Source organism: Triturus cristatus, chromosome 1_1 (genome assembly GCF_964204655.1).
Source record: "Triturus cristatus chromosome 1_1, aTriCri1.1, whole genome shotgun sequence".
NCBI lineage: Eukaryota > Metazoa > Chordata > Amphibia > Caudata > Salamandridae > Triturus > Triturus cristatus.
Genome location: NC_140579.1, coordinates 1,065,998,396 through 1,066,017,653, shown reverse-complemented (window position 1 = coordinate 1,066,017,653; position 19,258 = coordinate 1,065,998,396). Strand labels below are relative to the sequence as shown.

General features: G+C 43.1%; 1 protein-coding gene across 1 annotated transcript in view; it reads left to right on the top strand.

Moving 5' to 3' along the window:
* Nucleotides 1–240: 240 nt before the first annotated feature.
* LOC146871537 (protein FAM107B-like) overlaps nt 241–19,258 on the top strand; it is a 126,810-nt gene continuing 107,792 nt past the window's right edge. The window contains exon 1 of the mRNA XM_085599759.1: nt 241–363. Coding sequence (XP_085455885.1) covers nt 241–363 — 123 coding nt within the window. The remainder of the gene's footprint in view (nt 364–19,258) is intronic.

Below are 19,258 nucleotides of genomic sequence, written 5' to 3'. Positions count from 1 at the left end.
ACATTATAGATTCGCTTCCTACTTCCGTTTTCCATATTTCCTTTTATACATTACCAATTTTGTCTGTCCTGTCACCATTACTCTCTTCTCCATTTCTCTTACCCCTCTCTCCTCCTTTATTCGCTCTTTTTCGCTGCCACCTCATTTCTCCCCCTGCACTCACTCGTTTATCTACTACGTGCCTCCTCTTGTCTCTGTTTTCTCATTCGTCCCCACCACTTTATATCCCAGAATCAGCGAATGCCCACCAGAGCACCTGTGCCAATCATTGGCTGTGCCAGAGCAACAGCCCTCACCTGTGTGCCTCACTTGGAGGTGGTTGCCCGGAGCAGGATGGGAGGTTTCCAATCTCATGCCAAGAAGGTAGGTCCTGGCCAGCGGGCGTTGTAGCGGTCTAGTTGTTGTCACGTCACGTTGACGTGACGCAGGCGGCCATGTTGGCGCCGGGGGTGCGCGCGCAGGATTAGCGCGCCGAGCAGCGAGAGGAGAGTGTGTGCCGGCCGACGCTCCTCGGTACCATTACACATGTACGCTAAATAAATACAGCGGTAATATACAACGTGCCTCGAGTGATTATTGAGCAACCTCACAGTGGCGACGAGGTCGGGATAGAGACCAGACCGACGCGGGAGCACAGGAGAGGGCAACACTCCACGTGGCCCCACGAGGCGAAGGAAGACACGCAAGCAGGTCACCAGGCCCAAAACGGAACACCAGACAGGCCTGCCTGGAGCGGTGGAGTCACGGGAAACGTCCTAGTCAACCACGTTGGACGATCCGAGGTACGGAGCATCCGAGGAGCGTGGCAGTGCCACAGTACAGCACACGAGCTGCATATAAGCCACAGGGACGACGCTATCCACAAACGGCCAAGAGCACACGCGCCACCTTCACACATACCCACGTACGGGGAGCGCTGCGCTGGCTACCAAAGAGGAGGAAGTGGGGTCTAGTAACAAGAGCCCCCAGAGAATCAAGCACACAGGGAACAACAACAACACCCCAGGCAGCCCCCCGAGCAAGGCCACCGACGGAACGAGCGCCAAGGAGGTGAAGATGAGTACCCCGGCAGGGTATGCGATTGCACCCGTGCAATTCCTAACGAAACCCGGAGACCCACTGATGAAATGGGAGGACTGGAAGGAATATATAGACAATTTCATAGGGGTCCTGGAGGACGAAAATGAAGAGAAATTCACTCCTCAGAGAAAAAAACGCATCCTGCTACTAAATCTGGGCCCAGAAGGACTGAGAATATACAAGAGTCTAGCACCAACGAAGAGAGAAGACACAGACGACGATGTGTACGCGCATGCAGTGGAGGACCTAGATGAGCGATACCGCCCCGCCATCTGTGTTTCAGTGGATAGATATAACTTCCAGCAAAGGAAACAAAAGGTGGGGGAATCCATCGAAGAGTATGTAGCAGCGTTGAGAAAGCTAGCAGCCCCGTGTAAGTACGCACTGTGGGAAGATGAATTCATAAAAGACCAGGTGGTCATGCACACCACTAGTGCAAACGTGCAAGACAAGCTGTGGGCGAGTGGGGACACCTCACTCAAAGAAGTACTGGTCATAGTGAAGAGGGCAGAACTCGCGAAGAGGTGCGCTGATGCAAAAAAAAAGGAGGCGGTCACCCCAACCATGGTGAACAGGATACAGGAGGGAGATCACCGCAAGGACCAGAAAAACAAACAACCCATAGCCAAAGGGACTAGCAGAGTGCAAGGGAAACAAGCGAACAGTGAGAACAAGAGAACGTGCTACAGGTGTGGAAGTTGGTCCCACGAAGCCCACGACAGACGTTGCCCGGCATTCCGAGCCAAATGCCTGCACTGCGGTATCATAGGTCACTACGAGAAGGTGTGTCGGAAGAAACAACAGAAAGGAGTGGTGAAATATGTTGACCAAAGCGAAGAAGACCTGGAGGAAGCCACAGAGGAAGAAGTGGTCACCGTCTTATGTATATACGATCAGGTATTGAGCGTAGACGACAAGAGATCAACCAAACCAGTCCTAGAGATGTCCATGGGCGGCATCACCATTTCAGTAGTGGCAGACACCGGATCCCCATTTACCATTATACAGAGAGCAGTGTGGGAAGAAAAGTTCCAAACCAAGTTGGGCCCTGATCTGGAGAAACTAGACATACGACCAGTTACCTATAATGGGGATCGCATTCCCATGCTAGGCTTCCGACGTCTACTGTTCGAGTTCAGAGGCCGATCAGCGTGGTGTAAACTATATGTGGCCGAGAAAGGACCCTCCGTCCTAGGATGGTTAGACCAGGGCGACCTAGGCATAAAACTCGACCCAGGAGGGAAGGAACAAATTCTGCTCACAGAACAGGAGGAATGGCCGGACATGAACAGATGGAAGAAAAACTACCCAAAAGTGTTTGGGGGCACTGTAGGGAAAATGGAGAAATTTCAACATAAAATAGTGCTTAAGGAAGGAGCCACACCAGTAGCACATAAAGTGAGGAATGTGCCCATTGCAGTAAGGGACGCCGTCCAGACAGAACTCCAAGATCTGGAGAAGAAGGGCATCATTGAACCCATTACCTGCGCCGAATGGCTGGCGCCCTTGGTGGTCGTGATGAAACCCAACGGGAAGGTCAGGCTCTGCGTGGACCTGAGAGAACTCAATAAAAACATAGTGGTGGAGAAATTTCCCCTTCCCAAGATAGAGGAGATGTTGGCAAAAACCAGAGGAGTTCAGTGGTACTCCACCATTGACCTTACATCAGCTTACCACCAGGTAGCTCTACACCCGGACAGCAAAAGCCTGACATCGTTCATCACCCCGTTTGGGTGCTACAGATTTTGTCGCATGCCGTTCGGACTAGCCTCGGCGGCAGCCGTCTTTCAGAAGATGATGCACCAATTGTTCAGAGACTGCAAAGATGTACAGTACTTCCAGGACGATATCCTAGTGATGGGGAGAGATAGGAGAGATCATGACCGGAAACTAGAAAAAGTACTACAAACACTGGAAGCCAAAGGTCTCACGGCAGAATGGTCGAAATGTCGGTTGGGACTGCAATCGGTAACCTATTTAGGCCATGAAATAGGGCGACAGGGGATCACACCCAAGACGGAGAACGTGAAAGCCATCGCTGAAGCACCGCCCCCCAAGAACAAGGAGGAAGTCAGATCGTTCCTGGGGATGGCGGAGTACTATAGCAAGTTCGTGGTACATTTCGCATCCAAGACCTACAACATGAGGGGGCTGACCAGAGAGAGCACGGTGTTTCAGTGGACACCGGAAGCCCAAGCAGAATTTGAAGTCATCAAAAAGGGAATCCTGGAAGCCATACCACTCAAGGGGTACGACCCACAAGGCGCCACCATACTCATCACCGACGCCAGCGACAAGGGGTTAGGCGCTGTACTCATGCAAGACCGAGGAAGAGGGGACATGGAGACAATCAGCTTCGCCTCCAGAGCACTGACGGAGACAGAAGGCAAGTACAGCGTCATCGAGAAGGAGATGTTGGCGGTAGTGTGGGCCATGACGAGGTTCCGGCAGTTCCTATGGGGTACCCGATTTCTGCTTAAGACGGACCACAAGCCGTTAGTGAAGGTATTAACATCGTGCGGGCACGCCAGTGCCACGCCCCGGATATCGAAGATGTCCTTAAAACTGTTGGAATTCAGATACGATGTGGAGTACATCCCTGGAAACAAGAATCGAGTGGCGGACTACTTGAGTCGAGCGGCGGCCATGGAGCCGGGAGAAGAAGACCCAGCGGACAGAGGAGAGATGGTAGCTCTCATAGAGGACCAAGAGAAGATAATCAGCATACAAGAGTGGACTGAAGCCTATGAAGAAGATTCGGACCTTAAGGAAGTAAGAGCGCACATCACACAAGGGTGGCCTGATAAGAAAAAGGTGAAAACCAACCTCAAACCTTTTTATGACGTGAAAGAAGAACTGACAGTAGGAGACAAGGGCATATTCATCTACCGGGGAGACAGAGTAATTCCCCCCATGAATCTCATCAACAAGCTGCTGGACTTATTACACGAAGGCCACCTTGGCATAGGGAAACTCAAGGCCAGATCGAAACAGAACTACTGGTGGCCAGGTATGGACGTAAGAGCAGAGAGGCATGTCAGAGAATGTCCCCAATGTCAGGGGGCCGACAAAACATTGAGACCACTACGTCCAGCCCTGGGAAAATTCGACACTCCCTCAAACCCGTGGGAAGAGTTGTCAATAGACATTCTAGGACCGGTGCTGGATGACCAGAGCATACAGAAATACGTGTGTGTCCTCATCGACCGTTATTCCAAATGGCCAGAAATAAAAGTGAGCGAATCCATGGACACGGAGAACATCCTGGAGTTTCTATCGGAAACATTCACCCGAGAAGGAATTCCCAAGTCCATCTTAAGTGACAATGGACCACAGTTCACGTCGGAAAGATGGAAACAATTCATGGGGAGAAATGGCATCTCTGTAAAGCACACGGCCATATACCATCCGGCAGGCAACGGTCTGGTGGAACGATTTAACAGAGTGGTGATGGGGGCCATACAAGCGGCCATCACCTGTAATAAAGACTGGAAGAAAGCGTTGGAGAACATGGTATGGGCCTACAGAATAACGCCCACGAGCACGGGGTACAGCCCGTTTCAAATATTGAGAGGACGTGAACCCTTCACGCACGACAACAGAACCTGGAAGGAGAAGGTGGTGACCAGCGAATGGTCTCCGGCGGTAGTAAGAGCAAATCTGGAGAGAGCACAAGCCATCTACACCAACAACTACAATAAGAGGAGGAATGTGAAGGACACTCATTTAGAGAGAGGAGAATGGGTGAGAGTAAAGCTGGCTACCCTACAAAGAAAGGGAGACAGCAAGTACAGCAAGCCGATGCAGGTTAAGGAAGTTTACGATCGAGCGGCCCTGCTCAGTGATGGGAACGTGTGGTCGCAGGACCGCATGGCCCGGTGCAACAAGATATTGAGATGGGAACAGTGGGGTCCGGAAGGTGAAGACATGGAAGACGTGGATGAAGAGAACAAGACGGGCGGAAGTGAAAAAATGGAAGAAGCAGGTGCAGGAGAGGAGCAAGAAGGCGAGTCAGGGGGTGAGACCCCAGTGGTAGAGATGGACAGGCCGAGAGGCAATATGAACAGCGAAGGAGCGATGAGTGGAGGAACAGAAATCGAGGAGACGCAGAGCCAAGGGGCTCGAGGGAACATTGGTAAGGTGACCAGGAGCGGAAGACAAGTTGTAAGGCCTTCCAGGTTCCAAGACTTTGAACTGAAATGCGAACTGTAAGTGACTGATCTTTGGTTTGGCAAAAGGGGGAGATATGCAGCGGTCTAGTTGTTGTCACGTCACGTTGACGTGACGCAGGCGGCCATGTTGGCGCCGGGGGTGCGCGCGCAGGATTAGCGCGCCGAGCAGCGAGAGGAGAGTGTGTGCCGGCCGACGCTCCTCGGTACCATTACACATGTACGCTAAATAAATACAGCGGTAATATACAACGTGCCTCGAGTGATTATTGAGCAACCTCACAGGCGTGCCTTTGGGGCGGGCCCCTGTAACATGGGGTTGCAATGGGGGGCTACTCGCGAGAGCCTGAGTCAGAAGCGCGCCATAGGACGTCGGGGTACCCAGCTGGCTCCATGAGTGAGTTGACAATTCGCAAAACAAGCCAGGTTCACTGAATGCAGACGGGATGACCTGTTAGCATTGCTAGAGGCGAGCCTATTCTTACATTGCATGGGTGTAGCGTTGTCACGGGGAAATTCTAGTATGTGTGTGTTTTGTGCATTGTGCCTCTCCATTGCATTAGAATTCTTGCGTGTGGATCTAAATATGAAGTGACCAGGAGTGACATTATGGCGTGAGCCGATAGGACTCGAAAAACAGACAATCCACTGACATCCTCCCGAGTTGTTTGGCAGTGCTGAGCAGTGACTTTACTCCTCTTCCTTGAATTATTCAGAGGGTGAGGGCCACTTTAATTTAGAGTTCTAACCCGAAAGGAAGTCACGTTCCTTACTGGATTGAAAACGAAGTGTCATTTGAAGGATGGAATAAAGGCTCACCCACTCGTGTTCCACCCCTATACCACTCACCCACTATCTACAAAGGAACCCTTCCTACAACTGAGTTTCTTCCAGTTGTTGAGGTTTGAGAATGTCTAAAAGCAGTTTATTTACGAAGTGGGACTTCCCACGTCCTTTTACTGCTCGCAGCCCATCACACGCCTGTCTTCCTAGGATTCCACCTGTTAATTTCCGTGTCGTTAATACTACAAGGTTCATTTCAGGTGATTAATCTTCGAGTGATTAATGTCAGAGTAAAGTGTTTTTAATCGTTTTTTTAGTAACTTTCCGGTATTTTGGGGGAAATGTCCAAAATTACTTTCGGTATTTCTGTGTTTTATCATTTTTATGAAAACTCCTGATATTCTTCCCTCTTCCTTTTTAGGTCCAGCGCCTAGCGTTGCAGTGCGTAACACTGCTCGCGCTCCGCAAGACCTCTTGTAAGGGGGTTTTGAAAGCTGACCACACGCTCGTGCATGTGATCAGGCTTTCGCGTGTTTTTTTGTTTTTTTTAAAAAAGACACGCGATTGGGCAAAGGCGGGCGCATGTCCTGCCTTTGCAACGCCCATTCCCATCCGTGTCTAGCACGCTCAGCAGCGCACATTCACCTCGCTGCCGCGCTCCCTTGCCCCGCTCCTCTGTGGTGTGCGCGCACCACTGATTTCAATTCCCTGCTTGTTGTTGGAGCGCTTACCTGACGGGCTGACATTATCTGGTGAGTGGTGTTGCTATGCGTTTCATAAATACTAGTGGCGTTAGTTGTTAACGTACCCGGTTACAGTGGGAGATTTGCGTTTTTTAAGCCATAAATAGCTTTGATTTATCTGCCTCTCATTTAAAATTGCCTCAGTTTCAATGTGTTCACTAAAAAGCAGTCCCCGCATAGCTGCACTTCACTCGCTGGGGTTTTCATTTTAACCATGCACACAGGCAGCAGGAAGGGGCCGATAAAAAAGCATGGTGCTGCTCCAAGTCACTCCAGCCATTGGTATGCGGAAGAGCAGCGCGCGGTCAGTGCTCGAGGTACCTACGATCACGCCCAGCTGTGGAGAAGAGGCACCCCGGCTATCTTAATCATACGGCCACGAGTTGCAGCTGGTGCCCCCGGAGTCCTCCTCAGAAATGTGGAGTCACGCTGCAAGCAGAGCGGCATGCGAACATCACTTTAATTTTCACTCGAGGCAGAGGAGCTCATTGTAATATACTGTATACCGTTTGATGCTAATTGTGAAGGCTTGCTTGCCAGGTTTGTCGTCATTGTGGCGTAATGTATTGACGAGCTCACGTTGTCTTAGTGAGCTCGTGTTTTCCCTACATTCTAGTAATTACATGCGCGTGTGGATGTTACACGCGCATGCTATCTGTGTTTCTTTTAAAGGAGCATTTCATGAACATGCATTCTCGTGCGTTCAACCTCCTCCCTGAACTATGAACGGTTCTGTGGGTCAGTGACCGTTCATACTTCGGAGAGGAAGGACGCACTCCCGTGGTGTGTTTCGTCTTACTACAAATAAATTTCAAGATCATCTTTTCCTTGGCTACATTTGGATTTATTCTTCAGAATTACGTGTGAAGCTCACACTTTTCACTCATGCAGGCCACAAGAGGTGGGGGCATGGGGCGAAGGAGGACGCCATCTCGAAGTTCAAGGGCGACTCTGGTGTGTTTTAAGGCATGAAAATCTGGTTTTGTTTTTATCAAAATGATGAAGGCAGTAGCATCGCAGCTTGTGATATTATATGACCTTTGAACCCGCACAGCTCACAGGAAACGAACGCAAAAAAATAAGTTACACTTAAAATTAACATAAAGAACTTTAAAATCTCACAGAGCACATTAAAAAATTGTCAAATCGTCTCACAGACGATTACAGAGCCTGTTGTTGGGCGCTGAGTACATTATCCATATGTTTAATTTTGTTGTCAGCCACTATGCCATAAGAAGGAGGAAGGGTTAAAAGTGGAGAAAACCTGTCCAATTGCATCCGTTTAATGGTTGAATACTACCAGACAGCCTAAAGACATCTTGGGGACTTTCCAAAAGCTTCCCTGGAAATACATTCCGCCCGTTGCTTAGCATTGGTTTTGTGGTTTGTAACTCACATTTTCGGACTTTATTTATTTAGGGCTGTCCAGCTTGAGTTCATCCCTCCTGGGGAGCAAAGTCTTTTCACACTACCTCTCCTTGCATTCTCACAGGAGTTGCCTTTCTCTAAACAGGCCTGTACATCTCGTTCTTATCTTGTCACATTTGCTGTGCATTCAAAGACGAGGTCAAATGTCAGACTCTGTCTTCAAAGAGTGCTTGGTGTTTACTTTTCTTTCTCTGACTTCATAGTCAGAAGATTTATGTGACAAATCTTGCTCGATACTGGGGTAGCAAAGGGTATTTTACTAGCACATTACATTTAAATGAAACTGCAAGTATTCTAGAATATATCAGAAATAGAAAAGCACAAATGAATCCCCTTTTTGTTAATTCTGTTGGAAACAAACACTTTAATATGATCAAACCAAATCAATACACTCAGTGATGTAATTCAAACACATTATCGTTTTTGTGCAGTAAAACTGTATGCAGGTGCAAATGTAATGGTCATTTCAATTGAAAATATGTTGTCTGTTATGACAGTGTACTACCCTACCATGCATACTCCACTCTGGGCCACTGAACTTTAATCCACTCCGCATCACTTCACCCTATGCCTCTCTACTCTACGACAATGCACTCTACGCCACTCTACTCTACATCACTGCACTCTACACCACTCCACTCTATGCCACTCTTCAACACTGCACTCTATCCAAATATGCGGTACGCCAATGCACTCTACTCTGTACCACTCGACTCTACACCCCTGCATTTAAGGCAATCCCACTGTATGCCACTCTAATCTAATCTGCAACACTGCACTCTACGCCACTCCACACTACACCAATGCACTCTACCCTGCACCACTCCAATCTACTCAAACAATCTACTCTGTCACTGCACTCTACCCTAAACCACTGCACTCTATGCCACTCTACTCTATGCCACTCTATTCAAACAATCTACTCTGTCACTGCACTCTACTCTAAACCACTGCACTTTACGCCACTCTACGATGCACCACTCTACGCCACTGCACTCTATGCAACTCTACACCACTGCACTCTATTCAATTGCACTCTAATATTCACCACTATAATCTAAACCAATGCATTCTATGACACTGCATTGTACACCTCTGAATTCTATGGTGCTGCACTATCTACACCACTATACTCGGAAACACTGTAAGCCAATGAACTTTAAGCCAATGCACTCTACGCTATCTATATGCTACCTTTACCGCTACCTTCAATGATGTGGCGTTATAGCCAGATCTGCCAACTTTGGCACTGAGAAACAAGCTCAAGTCCCGGCGCGGGCTCACCATCTTGTGATTCTGGGCAAATCACTTAACGTTTCTGTGCTAAAACAAAATGAATCTTACTTACCTTGTGTAATGTAACTAGTGTTCATGTAATGCGTTCCAATGTGCTACATAGAACTGCAAAAAGAAAGAAAATAACTCTTGGTTTTATTCCCAGCCTCTGTGGGCCACCCCTAACTTTTGCCTCTACCCTGGAAAAGGGACTGACAGCCGGTAAGGGAGGGGTTGGGAATTAGGCTGCCATGCACAAACACAGCTCTCTAAACTCGCGTGTAAAGGGAGTAGGCGGCAAACATGCACGTCTCCCACCTGCACGTGCATTGTAATCAAACACTGCTGTGAAGTTCTAAGCAGGGGTGTAACCGGGTGCTGTTCTCTGAGTTGTATTTGCAGGAGGGTCAGGCTATAATTCTTCACCTCCTACTATGCTATGCACCAGGACTAAATTGGTTAAGAGGTGGTCTCAAACCACCAGTACATACAGTTGAATTGTCTAACGCAGTGGTGAGAAGTCATTATGGGACTGTTGGCTCAATTCATCTGTTTTCAGTGCAGAATCAAATTAGCCGGGGACAGAGCGCCTACTTTAATCTACGACACCAAAAAACACAGTGCTCTGAACTGTCAACTGCATTGTTTGTGCTGCGATGTTCTAACCAATCAGCTGTGCACTGCCGACCATGCACAGAAACCGCTCCTGTGCTAGGGTTATTAGAGTCCCATGCTAAATGCTGTTTGGGCACTCCTTCTAATCTTGCAACACGGACATTAGTATCCATCTGATGAGTTTATGATAGCGCCATAAGGCAGCTGCCTACAATGGCCCTAACTTAGCACCAGCCACAGGCAGCAATCACAAACAATTCACCAGTTCTTTACCTCCCCGCCTCCAACCCACACACACACACACCCTTTCGGACATGTATATGTTTATTTAACTAGCGCGGCAAGCCTCAGTTGGATTACTGGCAGCTGGCGTGCATTTCTTTTGTTAGTTGTAGACACAGGCATTCCGAGGGCACCTGCACTTCCCATCCTCTCCCACTTGTTTATGAGATGCAGAGGAGCGCCTGCAAGCCAAGAAAGCAGCCAAGCCTCACCCGAAGTTACAGAACAATGAAACATTACCCTATAACTGATGCAGGTCGTGCACACATACATCTGTATATACATTATTTGAAAGGTTATTTCTGTAATATTAGGGACTCCACAGTGCGCACACTCGTGGGCCATCGCTTGATCTAAACAGATCTTCAGAGCACATGCTTTCGGGTGGGGGAGGGGGCATTTTATGGGGTCTGACGGTGCACAACAGACCATACCATGCAAAAAACATTGCCATTTACAATACCAACAACTTTAAACTTTGCAAATGTGAGACCTATTGCATTGCAAATGCTTGTTTCATTTACTTGTACACTTTTCCGCATGTATCCGTTTCCCTCTATTGTAATTAATGGCTTCTTTCCCTTTTTAATATTTTAATTCAGGGGAACCCTGTATCCTCTCTAACCATCTGTATATTTTAAAGCGAACCAGTATTTTAAATTTACTTTTAAACCTTTCCCTATTTTGTATCCAATATTATAGTTTGGCGTGTTAATTATTCTGAGATTTTCACTTCTGCTGCAGTTGTTCAGAGAAAACGTCATCCCTCCTGCCTACCTCACATTACAAGTGGAACTTCCTTTATAACGCCAAGTTTAGTTCCTCCCCCCGAGCCCTCGCAAACTCTTTAATACCCTTCTATAAATAACCCTGGTCAAGAGGCTGACATCCTTGCTGCCTTGAAACCGGATGTAGCTTTAGAAGATATCTTGTGCAGATTACTAGAGAAAGCCTTTTCGTGCCACATAATCTCTTGCGACAAAAGGTGCCTTTTGCATGTGCTGCGGGGTGTTACACAAGCTGCAGGCCAGACCCTCCAATATCCAGGATCATTATCAACAATGACTGAGCGATAACTTAGTAGGAAGCCCCATATTTTAGGTTACAGTAAATCATCATGTGAAAACGTTATATTTCCTTCTCCTATTGTTCCATTTATACCACTGTCTTGGTTCTCCGATAGACCTTGTTGTGTGCTGAGAGGGGTCGGATATAAAGGGTCCTGACAGCCAATGAGGACCAGGAATTGTATAACTGAACTACAATGTAGAAATTAAACTCATGTAAATTACTCTCAAAACAATGCTGTAAAGATAGAGAAATTATCACGGGAAGCCCAAATCTCCTTAAGAAACATAGGCGAGCCAAAATCATAAACACTAAAAGCTCATTTAAAGCTATACAGAATAATAGCATTAGTATTTGATTCCCTGAGATTTCTCTAATATGATCTCCTCTTGTCATTAGTAATCCTAAATTAAGACTGCACATTCACTTGAATAGAAATGATCTTGATAGCTGAGTCGATATAGAACTTTTAGTATAGTTTATCAAAAGTTAAAGTAAAATGAGTGCATCAGTGTATTTGTATCAGGTTATAAGACAGATTTGGTCGGATTCTAATAAGTCATTCAAGATAAGATTCCAAAGCTCAAAGGTTCAGTAAGGGACACGAAACATGCCAGTTCAAGCAGTTCTACCAGAAAGGAAGAGACCACCATGCGCACACAGCGTATGCGTCAGTTCAGGAAGGTTGCCAGGAATGTCCGCATCAGGCAAGTTAAGATTACCAAGGAAGTTCTGCAAAATTTCTGCCACAACATTTGGTTGCCAGCATTCGTGCAGAACTCTGTAAGTAAAGAAATAGCAGCAGCAGCAGCAGCTCATCTGCCACCACCACAACCAACCAAGCCACTTCCGCCAAGTCTCTTAAATCAGACAATATTATATTCTTAAAGTTCTGCGGGTGATACCTCATGGAATCACCTTATCTGCTCAGACCACCTAGTCCATTGGTCAGTTTATATAGGATAGGTGTCAGCCGACATAAAGAAGACACAAATTGTAGCTAAATCGGTGGGACAATTACACAGTCCTTAAGCAATTCACTATGTGACACATCAGAACAATGCTCCTTTCTTTTAGCGAAAGCACATAAGCAAGTTCAAGAGGACAGCTTCCCAGGCAGCTGTTCAGGATTGTAACGAAAAATGTTGCAAAGTGTCTTGTACAGTACATGAGAACTCAGGTAAGAAAACACTGTTTCAAGTTATTGGTTATACTGAAGAATTCTCTCTTGAGCAGTAGATTCAGCAAGTAAAGAAATGTCACATATGCAATTAGGCCTACAGTAAATTGAGCTAATATAACACAATTATATGTGATTATTAAACATACATTCATAGAGAATGTAAAAACATCATGATTCTAGTATTAGTCTGATACACCTAAAATAATTTAGTATGGTTATAAATAACAAATGTCGGTATGGTATACTTCTGCTCTTCGAACATACTAACGTGTAAATATATTTAAAATCTTAATACTAAAAACTCGTTATAGATGTATGACATTAGTACAAATACGAGATACAATCTCTGAAAGTTTAATGGAAGCATAATTCGTTAGGAATGTGTAACACCTATTTTTCTCTTGTGATTTCAGTGCACACGTCTACACACAAGCAAAGAAAGATTTTAACAAAATTCGTCATCATAATCAGGTTAAATCTTAATGTTTGATAAGTTCTTCATTAATGATGCACAATCATAAATGATAATAAAGAAGAATTAGAGATAAACTCCTTAACATGAGAAGTTATCATTTACATATTTCTAGCAGACGTCAATGAAATATAGCACTTAGTAAATCACAATCTATATTATATCATCTCAGCTACATTATTTCTGCATGCTTTTACGATGCAGTAACTAAAAGGTTTCTTATCCTGCCATGTTTTCTTGAACATGTAGTTGGTGCACGTTTATTAACTTTCGCTCAAAGTGTCAAAATTGGGATTCTCATGTTATTAAAAGATTAAATGTAGTTCCCTCTCCAACAATTCCCCCTTTGATGGTAATTCAAGCCATCCTATGCTTTATCCCATTTGATGTCACTTTATAGTTCTGTTGTTCTCATTTGTTTTAGTCTAGATTGTTTCAGAGCTTTAATCTCATTATATTATCTGCATTGTCTATATTCCAGTTCTATCTCATCTCGTTTTCCCTTTACCCCTCTTGTCTCTTTCTTTGTTTTCATGCGCCTGTAGATTTTGATAGCAATAGTGAGCATTAGTATAAAAGCAGCAATTGTTAGTACAGGTTTTAAAATCTGTCCCACTAGTCCACTTCCCAGGTTAGTAAACCATTTTCCCATTGCAGAAAATCCCTTCCCAATCAATTACCAAGCACCATCAGCTTTTAAACCACTCAAATCTTTTTCCAGGTGTGTAATGTCAGTAATATATCTCTTCAAATCCTTACTCTTATCAGAGATGTAGGTGCAGCACTGTTGCACCTTCAGTATTTGACAGACTATGCCTTCCCTTGCGAGGAGGACATCTATTGCAAGATGGTTTTGGAGCACCGTAGATCTCATAGCAATCATTTCAGTATCTATGGCTAAGAATCCTCCCGCTGTATCAGTTGACAGTCTGTCAACGACAGTAGAGAGTTTCCGAATTTTGTGAGAATTTGGGATCACCCCAAGTGATGGAATTGTTGCACCAAATATATCTCCTATTATTTCAGCAACACTAGCACCCCTTTTTAGTAGGGGGAATGCTTTACTTCATTGGTTTCAACAGATTGATCCACACAATACACTTTTGGAAAAACTATTACCATGTAGCAAGATCCATACAATTTTTTAAGCAGCTTGTAATAGGCATTTTACCTACAAATGTAATACATTCCTGGAAATACAGGTTCTACACCTCCCAAATATAATACCCAACCTCTTAAAATTTGGAAAGTATGGTCACATTCGCTGGAACTAACAATTGTATTACTGTATTCGGTTTTACACCGTAATATGCATAGCTTTCCGTTTTTGTTGCTAATCTAAATCAATTGCAGCTTGTGTTCCTGTCTGTTTATGTTCAGTTTCTTTAGGAGCCCATTGTGGAATTTTCGTGTGATTTGCATTTTGAACACTAGGTGGCAGTGTTTCTCTATATAGCATAATATAATGTAAATAATAAAAAAAAAAAAGAACATACCAATTTATATGGGTGAGATAAAAGAATATATTATGAAAACAGGGCTGTGGGTGGTGTTCTGGGTGGGTAAATGTGTTATTACTCTGGGATTTAATACAAAATTCCTAGACATTATTTTGAAACAAAATAATAGTTCTATAATATATACTAGTTATAATAGTTATGCATGACGCTTTTTAAAAAAGAAAACCAAGATGGAAAGCAGAAGGTATAGGGGCAGTGAGTGGGTAAGTATGTTAATGCTAAGGTATGCTTTAAAAATACCAAAGTATTCATTTAATAGCAATTTATAATTAACAGATTAAACAGTATATTTAAAAACGAGATGCATAAGGTTTAGGGACTATGTGTGGGTAAATATGTTAATATTCAGGTATTTAAAAAATAATCTGAGTATTAATCTGATACCAAATTCATAGTTCGGCATGATGCATGTTATTTAAAAAAAAAAAAAAGGAACAGGAACAGCTGGTAAAGGGACATTGAATGTGTAAGTGTGTTAATACTTGGGTTTGTTTTAAAAAATACTCGAATATAATTTATAATTTACAGATTATACAGTATACTTACAGGACGGGGTGAAGGAGGATTAAGGACTATGGGTAGGTAACTGTTAATATTCAGGAATTTATCAAAAAGAATCTGGGTATTAATTTGATACCAAATTAATAGTTTTGCATAATGCATGTTAAAAAAATAAGTACAGAACGGCTTGCAGAAGGTATAGGGGCAGTGGGTGGGTAAGTGTGTTAAAACTCGGGTATGTTTAAAAAATATACCTGAGTATCAATTTAATAACATTATAATTAACAGATTAAGCAGTGTACTTTCAGGACGGGGTGCAGGAGGTTTAGGGGCTATGGGTGGGTAAGCATATTAATATTCAGTTAAAAAAAAATTGTGTATTAATTTGATACCAAATTTAATATTTCTGCATGATGCCTATAAAATAAAAATACCAGAATGGGATGCAGAACGTATAGGTGCAGGGTGGGGGGGTAAGTGTGGTATTACTCGGGTGTGTTTAAAAAAAAAAATCAGAGTATTAATTTATGATTAACAGATTAAGCAGTATACTTTTAGGATGGGTTGCAGGAGGTTTACGGGCTATGGGTGGGCAAACATGTTAATATTCAGTTTAAAAAATATAGTCTGTGTATTCATTTGATACCAAATTGATAGTTCTGCATGATGCCTTTAAAATAAAAAAAAACACTGAACGGGATGCAGAAGGTATAGGTGTAGGGGCAGGGTAAATGTGTTAATACTCGGTTATGTTTAAAAAAAAGTCAGAGTATTCATTTAATAATAATTTATAATTAACAGACTAGGCAGTATACTTTCAGGGCAGTGTGCAGGAGGTTTAGAGACTGAGTGGGTAAGCATGTTAATATTCAGGTTTAAAAAAAATCTGGGTATTTGATGCCAAATTAATAGCTCTGTATGATGCCTATTAAATAAAAAACAGGGCAGGATGCAGAAGGTACAGGGGCAGTGGGTGGGTAAGTGTATTTTAAAAACCTTAGTATTAATTTAATAACATTTTTTAATTACCAGATTAAGCAGCATACTTTCAAGATGGGGTGCAGGAGGTTTAGGGGCTATGGGTGGGTAAGAATGTTAATATTCAGGTAAACAAAATACCTGTGTATTACTTTGATATCAAATTAATATTTCTGCATGATGCCTATTAATTTAAAAAATACTGGGACAGGATACAGAAGGTATGGGGCAGTGCCTGGGTAAGTGAGTTAATACTCTGGTATGTTTAAAAATACTCGAGTATTTACTTAATAACAATATATAATTAACAGATTAAGCAGTATATTTTCAGGATGGGGTGCAGGAGGTTTAGGTGCTATGGATGGGCAAGTGTGTTAATATTCCGGTTTAAAAATACCCGAGTATCACTTCAGTACCAAATTAATTGTTGTGCATGCTGTCTGTAATAAAAAATGGGGTGGGATGAGCAAGGTTACATTAAAACAATAATAATACGAAAACTGATGGCACATGGATTATGGAGGAAAGTTTGTAACAATCTTTTGCACACCAAATAAATGCAAATTTAATTTATTTTGCAACTGAAATAATGGTATTAATCCATTAAAAAAATGGAATATTATTTTCCATACATCTCTATCAATAAATAAAAATAAAACAAACCTGAATTTACTCAGTTAAACATATTTATATACATTTACCCAGCGATGTAAAAGAAGCAATATAACATTTTTAGGCAGTAACCCCTGTGATTCACATTATATTCCTAGAGACTTGGTAATAGAAGTCCATTTTCACTTTCCATGAATATTCCAAAACATAGTTCAGCGTCTCTTTTTAGAGCAGATTGAGCACATTGGAGCCAGACAGACGAATGTATTCCAGAGAGCTGTATGTAGGTAAATTTAATTTACATTCTTTAAAATATTAAGACATTTGCAGCAAAGAAGGAGGGACTGAGGCTTAGTAATGTTATAAACTAGCATACTCTATTACTTATACATGTGCCACAATTCTACAAACAAACTGTATACATACCGGTTACCGATTTTGGGAACAAATTCATGAAAAGGTCACAATTCAAGTGTTTTTCAAAATGAAAACATTATCTGGGAACTATTTAAAAAAAATAATCCTACTAGGTTCCAAAAGTAAAGCCAAATTTAAAGTGAGAGACTTTCTTAAGTGCAGTGTAAGAATGTAATTGTTTCTTTTAAAAAAACAGGCAAGTAATCCAAAGAAACAGTAAAGTGAAGTATTAAAAATGTAAAATGCAGGCAAAATTTTCAAGGTAGTCTGCAGGTACAAGAAATCTGAACTGTTCAATTTTAGAAGCCAATCTCTCTGCCATTTCTCAACTTTTTTGGGAAATATGAGGCTGCAGGCTACCTGTTAAAGACTGTGCCTGCCTAATTTCATGAAAACGTTGCTCTTTTTGTAAACTTTTCAAGAAATTATAAATGTAAGGGTGACTTTTGCTAATAGTGTGATTGAAAGAATTATTCCAATCCTCTATGGCATTATGTTTTTTTGCCTCAACAGCTAAACAGTTGGAGTAGCAGTTCCACCATTCAATAGGGAAACGTGGTTTACGCTTACCCCCAGACCTGTTTAGATCCCCAATCCATGTCTCTTTAAAATAGTTAGGCAGAGAAGCCAATTTCTGCTCATTTTGAGAAAAATTATCACATTCAATAATTGCAGTGTTGTACTCAGCTACACATTCTGGTGTGACAAAACAGAAAAGTAAATTTTTTAGTTCAAATTGCATTTAACTGCTTGAAAAATAGTCTTCTAACAAGGGTGAATTTTGGACTTTACGCCAATATGCATGTGTGGAATGGAAAAAACCACTTTGAATTTGAGTTTGCGGATACAAAGAATTTATAGTTTTAATCATTTGAATTTCGATATCAATAATTATTTTGGATGGGTTTTTGTTAAGTGTTTTTCCTTTTACAATTGAAAGAAATTCATTACATTTGGATGCCTGTTTATCGGGTAGTAATGCATACATTAGTGGTATAGTGGTATTTTTAATAATAGCTTGAATTGTGTATATTTGTGCAAATGGATGAGAGGTACTTTTGAAAGTCCCATCAATTGCCCAGATTTCACAGTTCTCAAGGATAACCAAGTTATGAGGAGTAAAGAATATTAGTCATCTTTTTGGGACATTTTCAATATCATACAACAGAAATTGTTCATATGAATATGTTTTTGTTAGTTCTAAAAGAATAATTTGGTCAGAAAAGGTTCGACAAGGTTGGAGATGTAGATTACTTGACTGCTTTTTTTGCAGTATCATTCTTCGCAAATTTGGAATGGGAGGCATGCTGCATGCAACATGGGGTGGGATATTTTGCGAGACCTCTCTCAAAACTGACCCCCAAGGTTCATTGGAGGTATTGCTTAAGTCTTTTATTATTTTTTTGCCTCAATTCAATTTCTGTTGTCAAGGCAGAGTGGTTATGCTCTGTTGTTTTTAACAGAAGGTCACCTAGTTTAACCGCAGAGCCTCTGTAATATGCTGCAAAGTACACAGCACACCTCCGTGGCTAAGTTTGTCTTTCTTTGCAATAAGGGTACCTTTGAAATTTGAGCAGTCTATTTCCGCATCCGGATAGAATATACACTGCTTCTCATGATTGTTTTTTCTTTTCAGGTTTTCTTGTTTTGGAACAAAGGTGAGTGAGGGTAACATTAGAAAATCTACCACAAAGCATACTCTCCAACATCTGTCTAGGGGTTTACACTCACTTGGAGTTGGAATAGAAATTCTGCACCAGAGACCACTGTCCTGAACCTGCCGAGAGGTTTGCACTGACATGAGGTTGGTATAGTAAATCGGCCCAACAGCCCACTCTCCAGTGTCCGTCAAGGGGTTTGCACAGACTGGGAGTTGGAACAGAAAATCTGCCCCAGAGCCCACTGTCCTGCACCTACCCGCCCAGGGGTTTGCACTGACTTGGAGTTGGAATATTAAATCTGTCCTAGAGCCCAATCTCCAGTGCACGCCCAGCGCTTTGCACTGACTTAGAGTTGGAATTGTACATCTGCCCCAAAGTCCACTGTCCTGCACCTTCCCAGGGGTTTGCACTGACTTGGAGTTGGAATGGTACATTTGCCCTAGAACCCGCTGTCCTGTGCCTGCCCAGGGG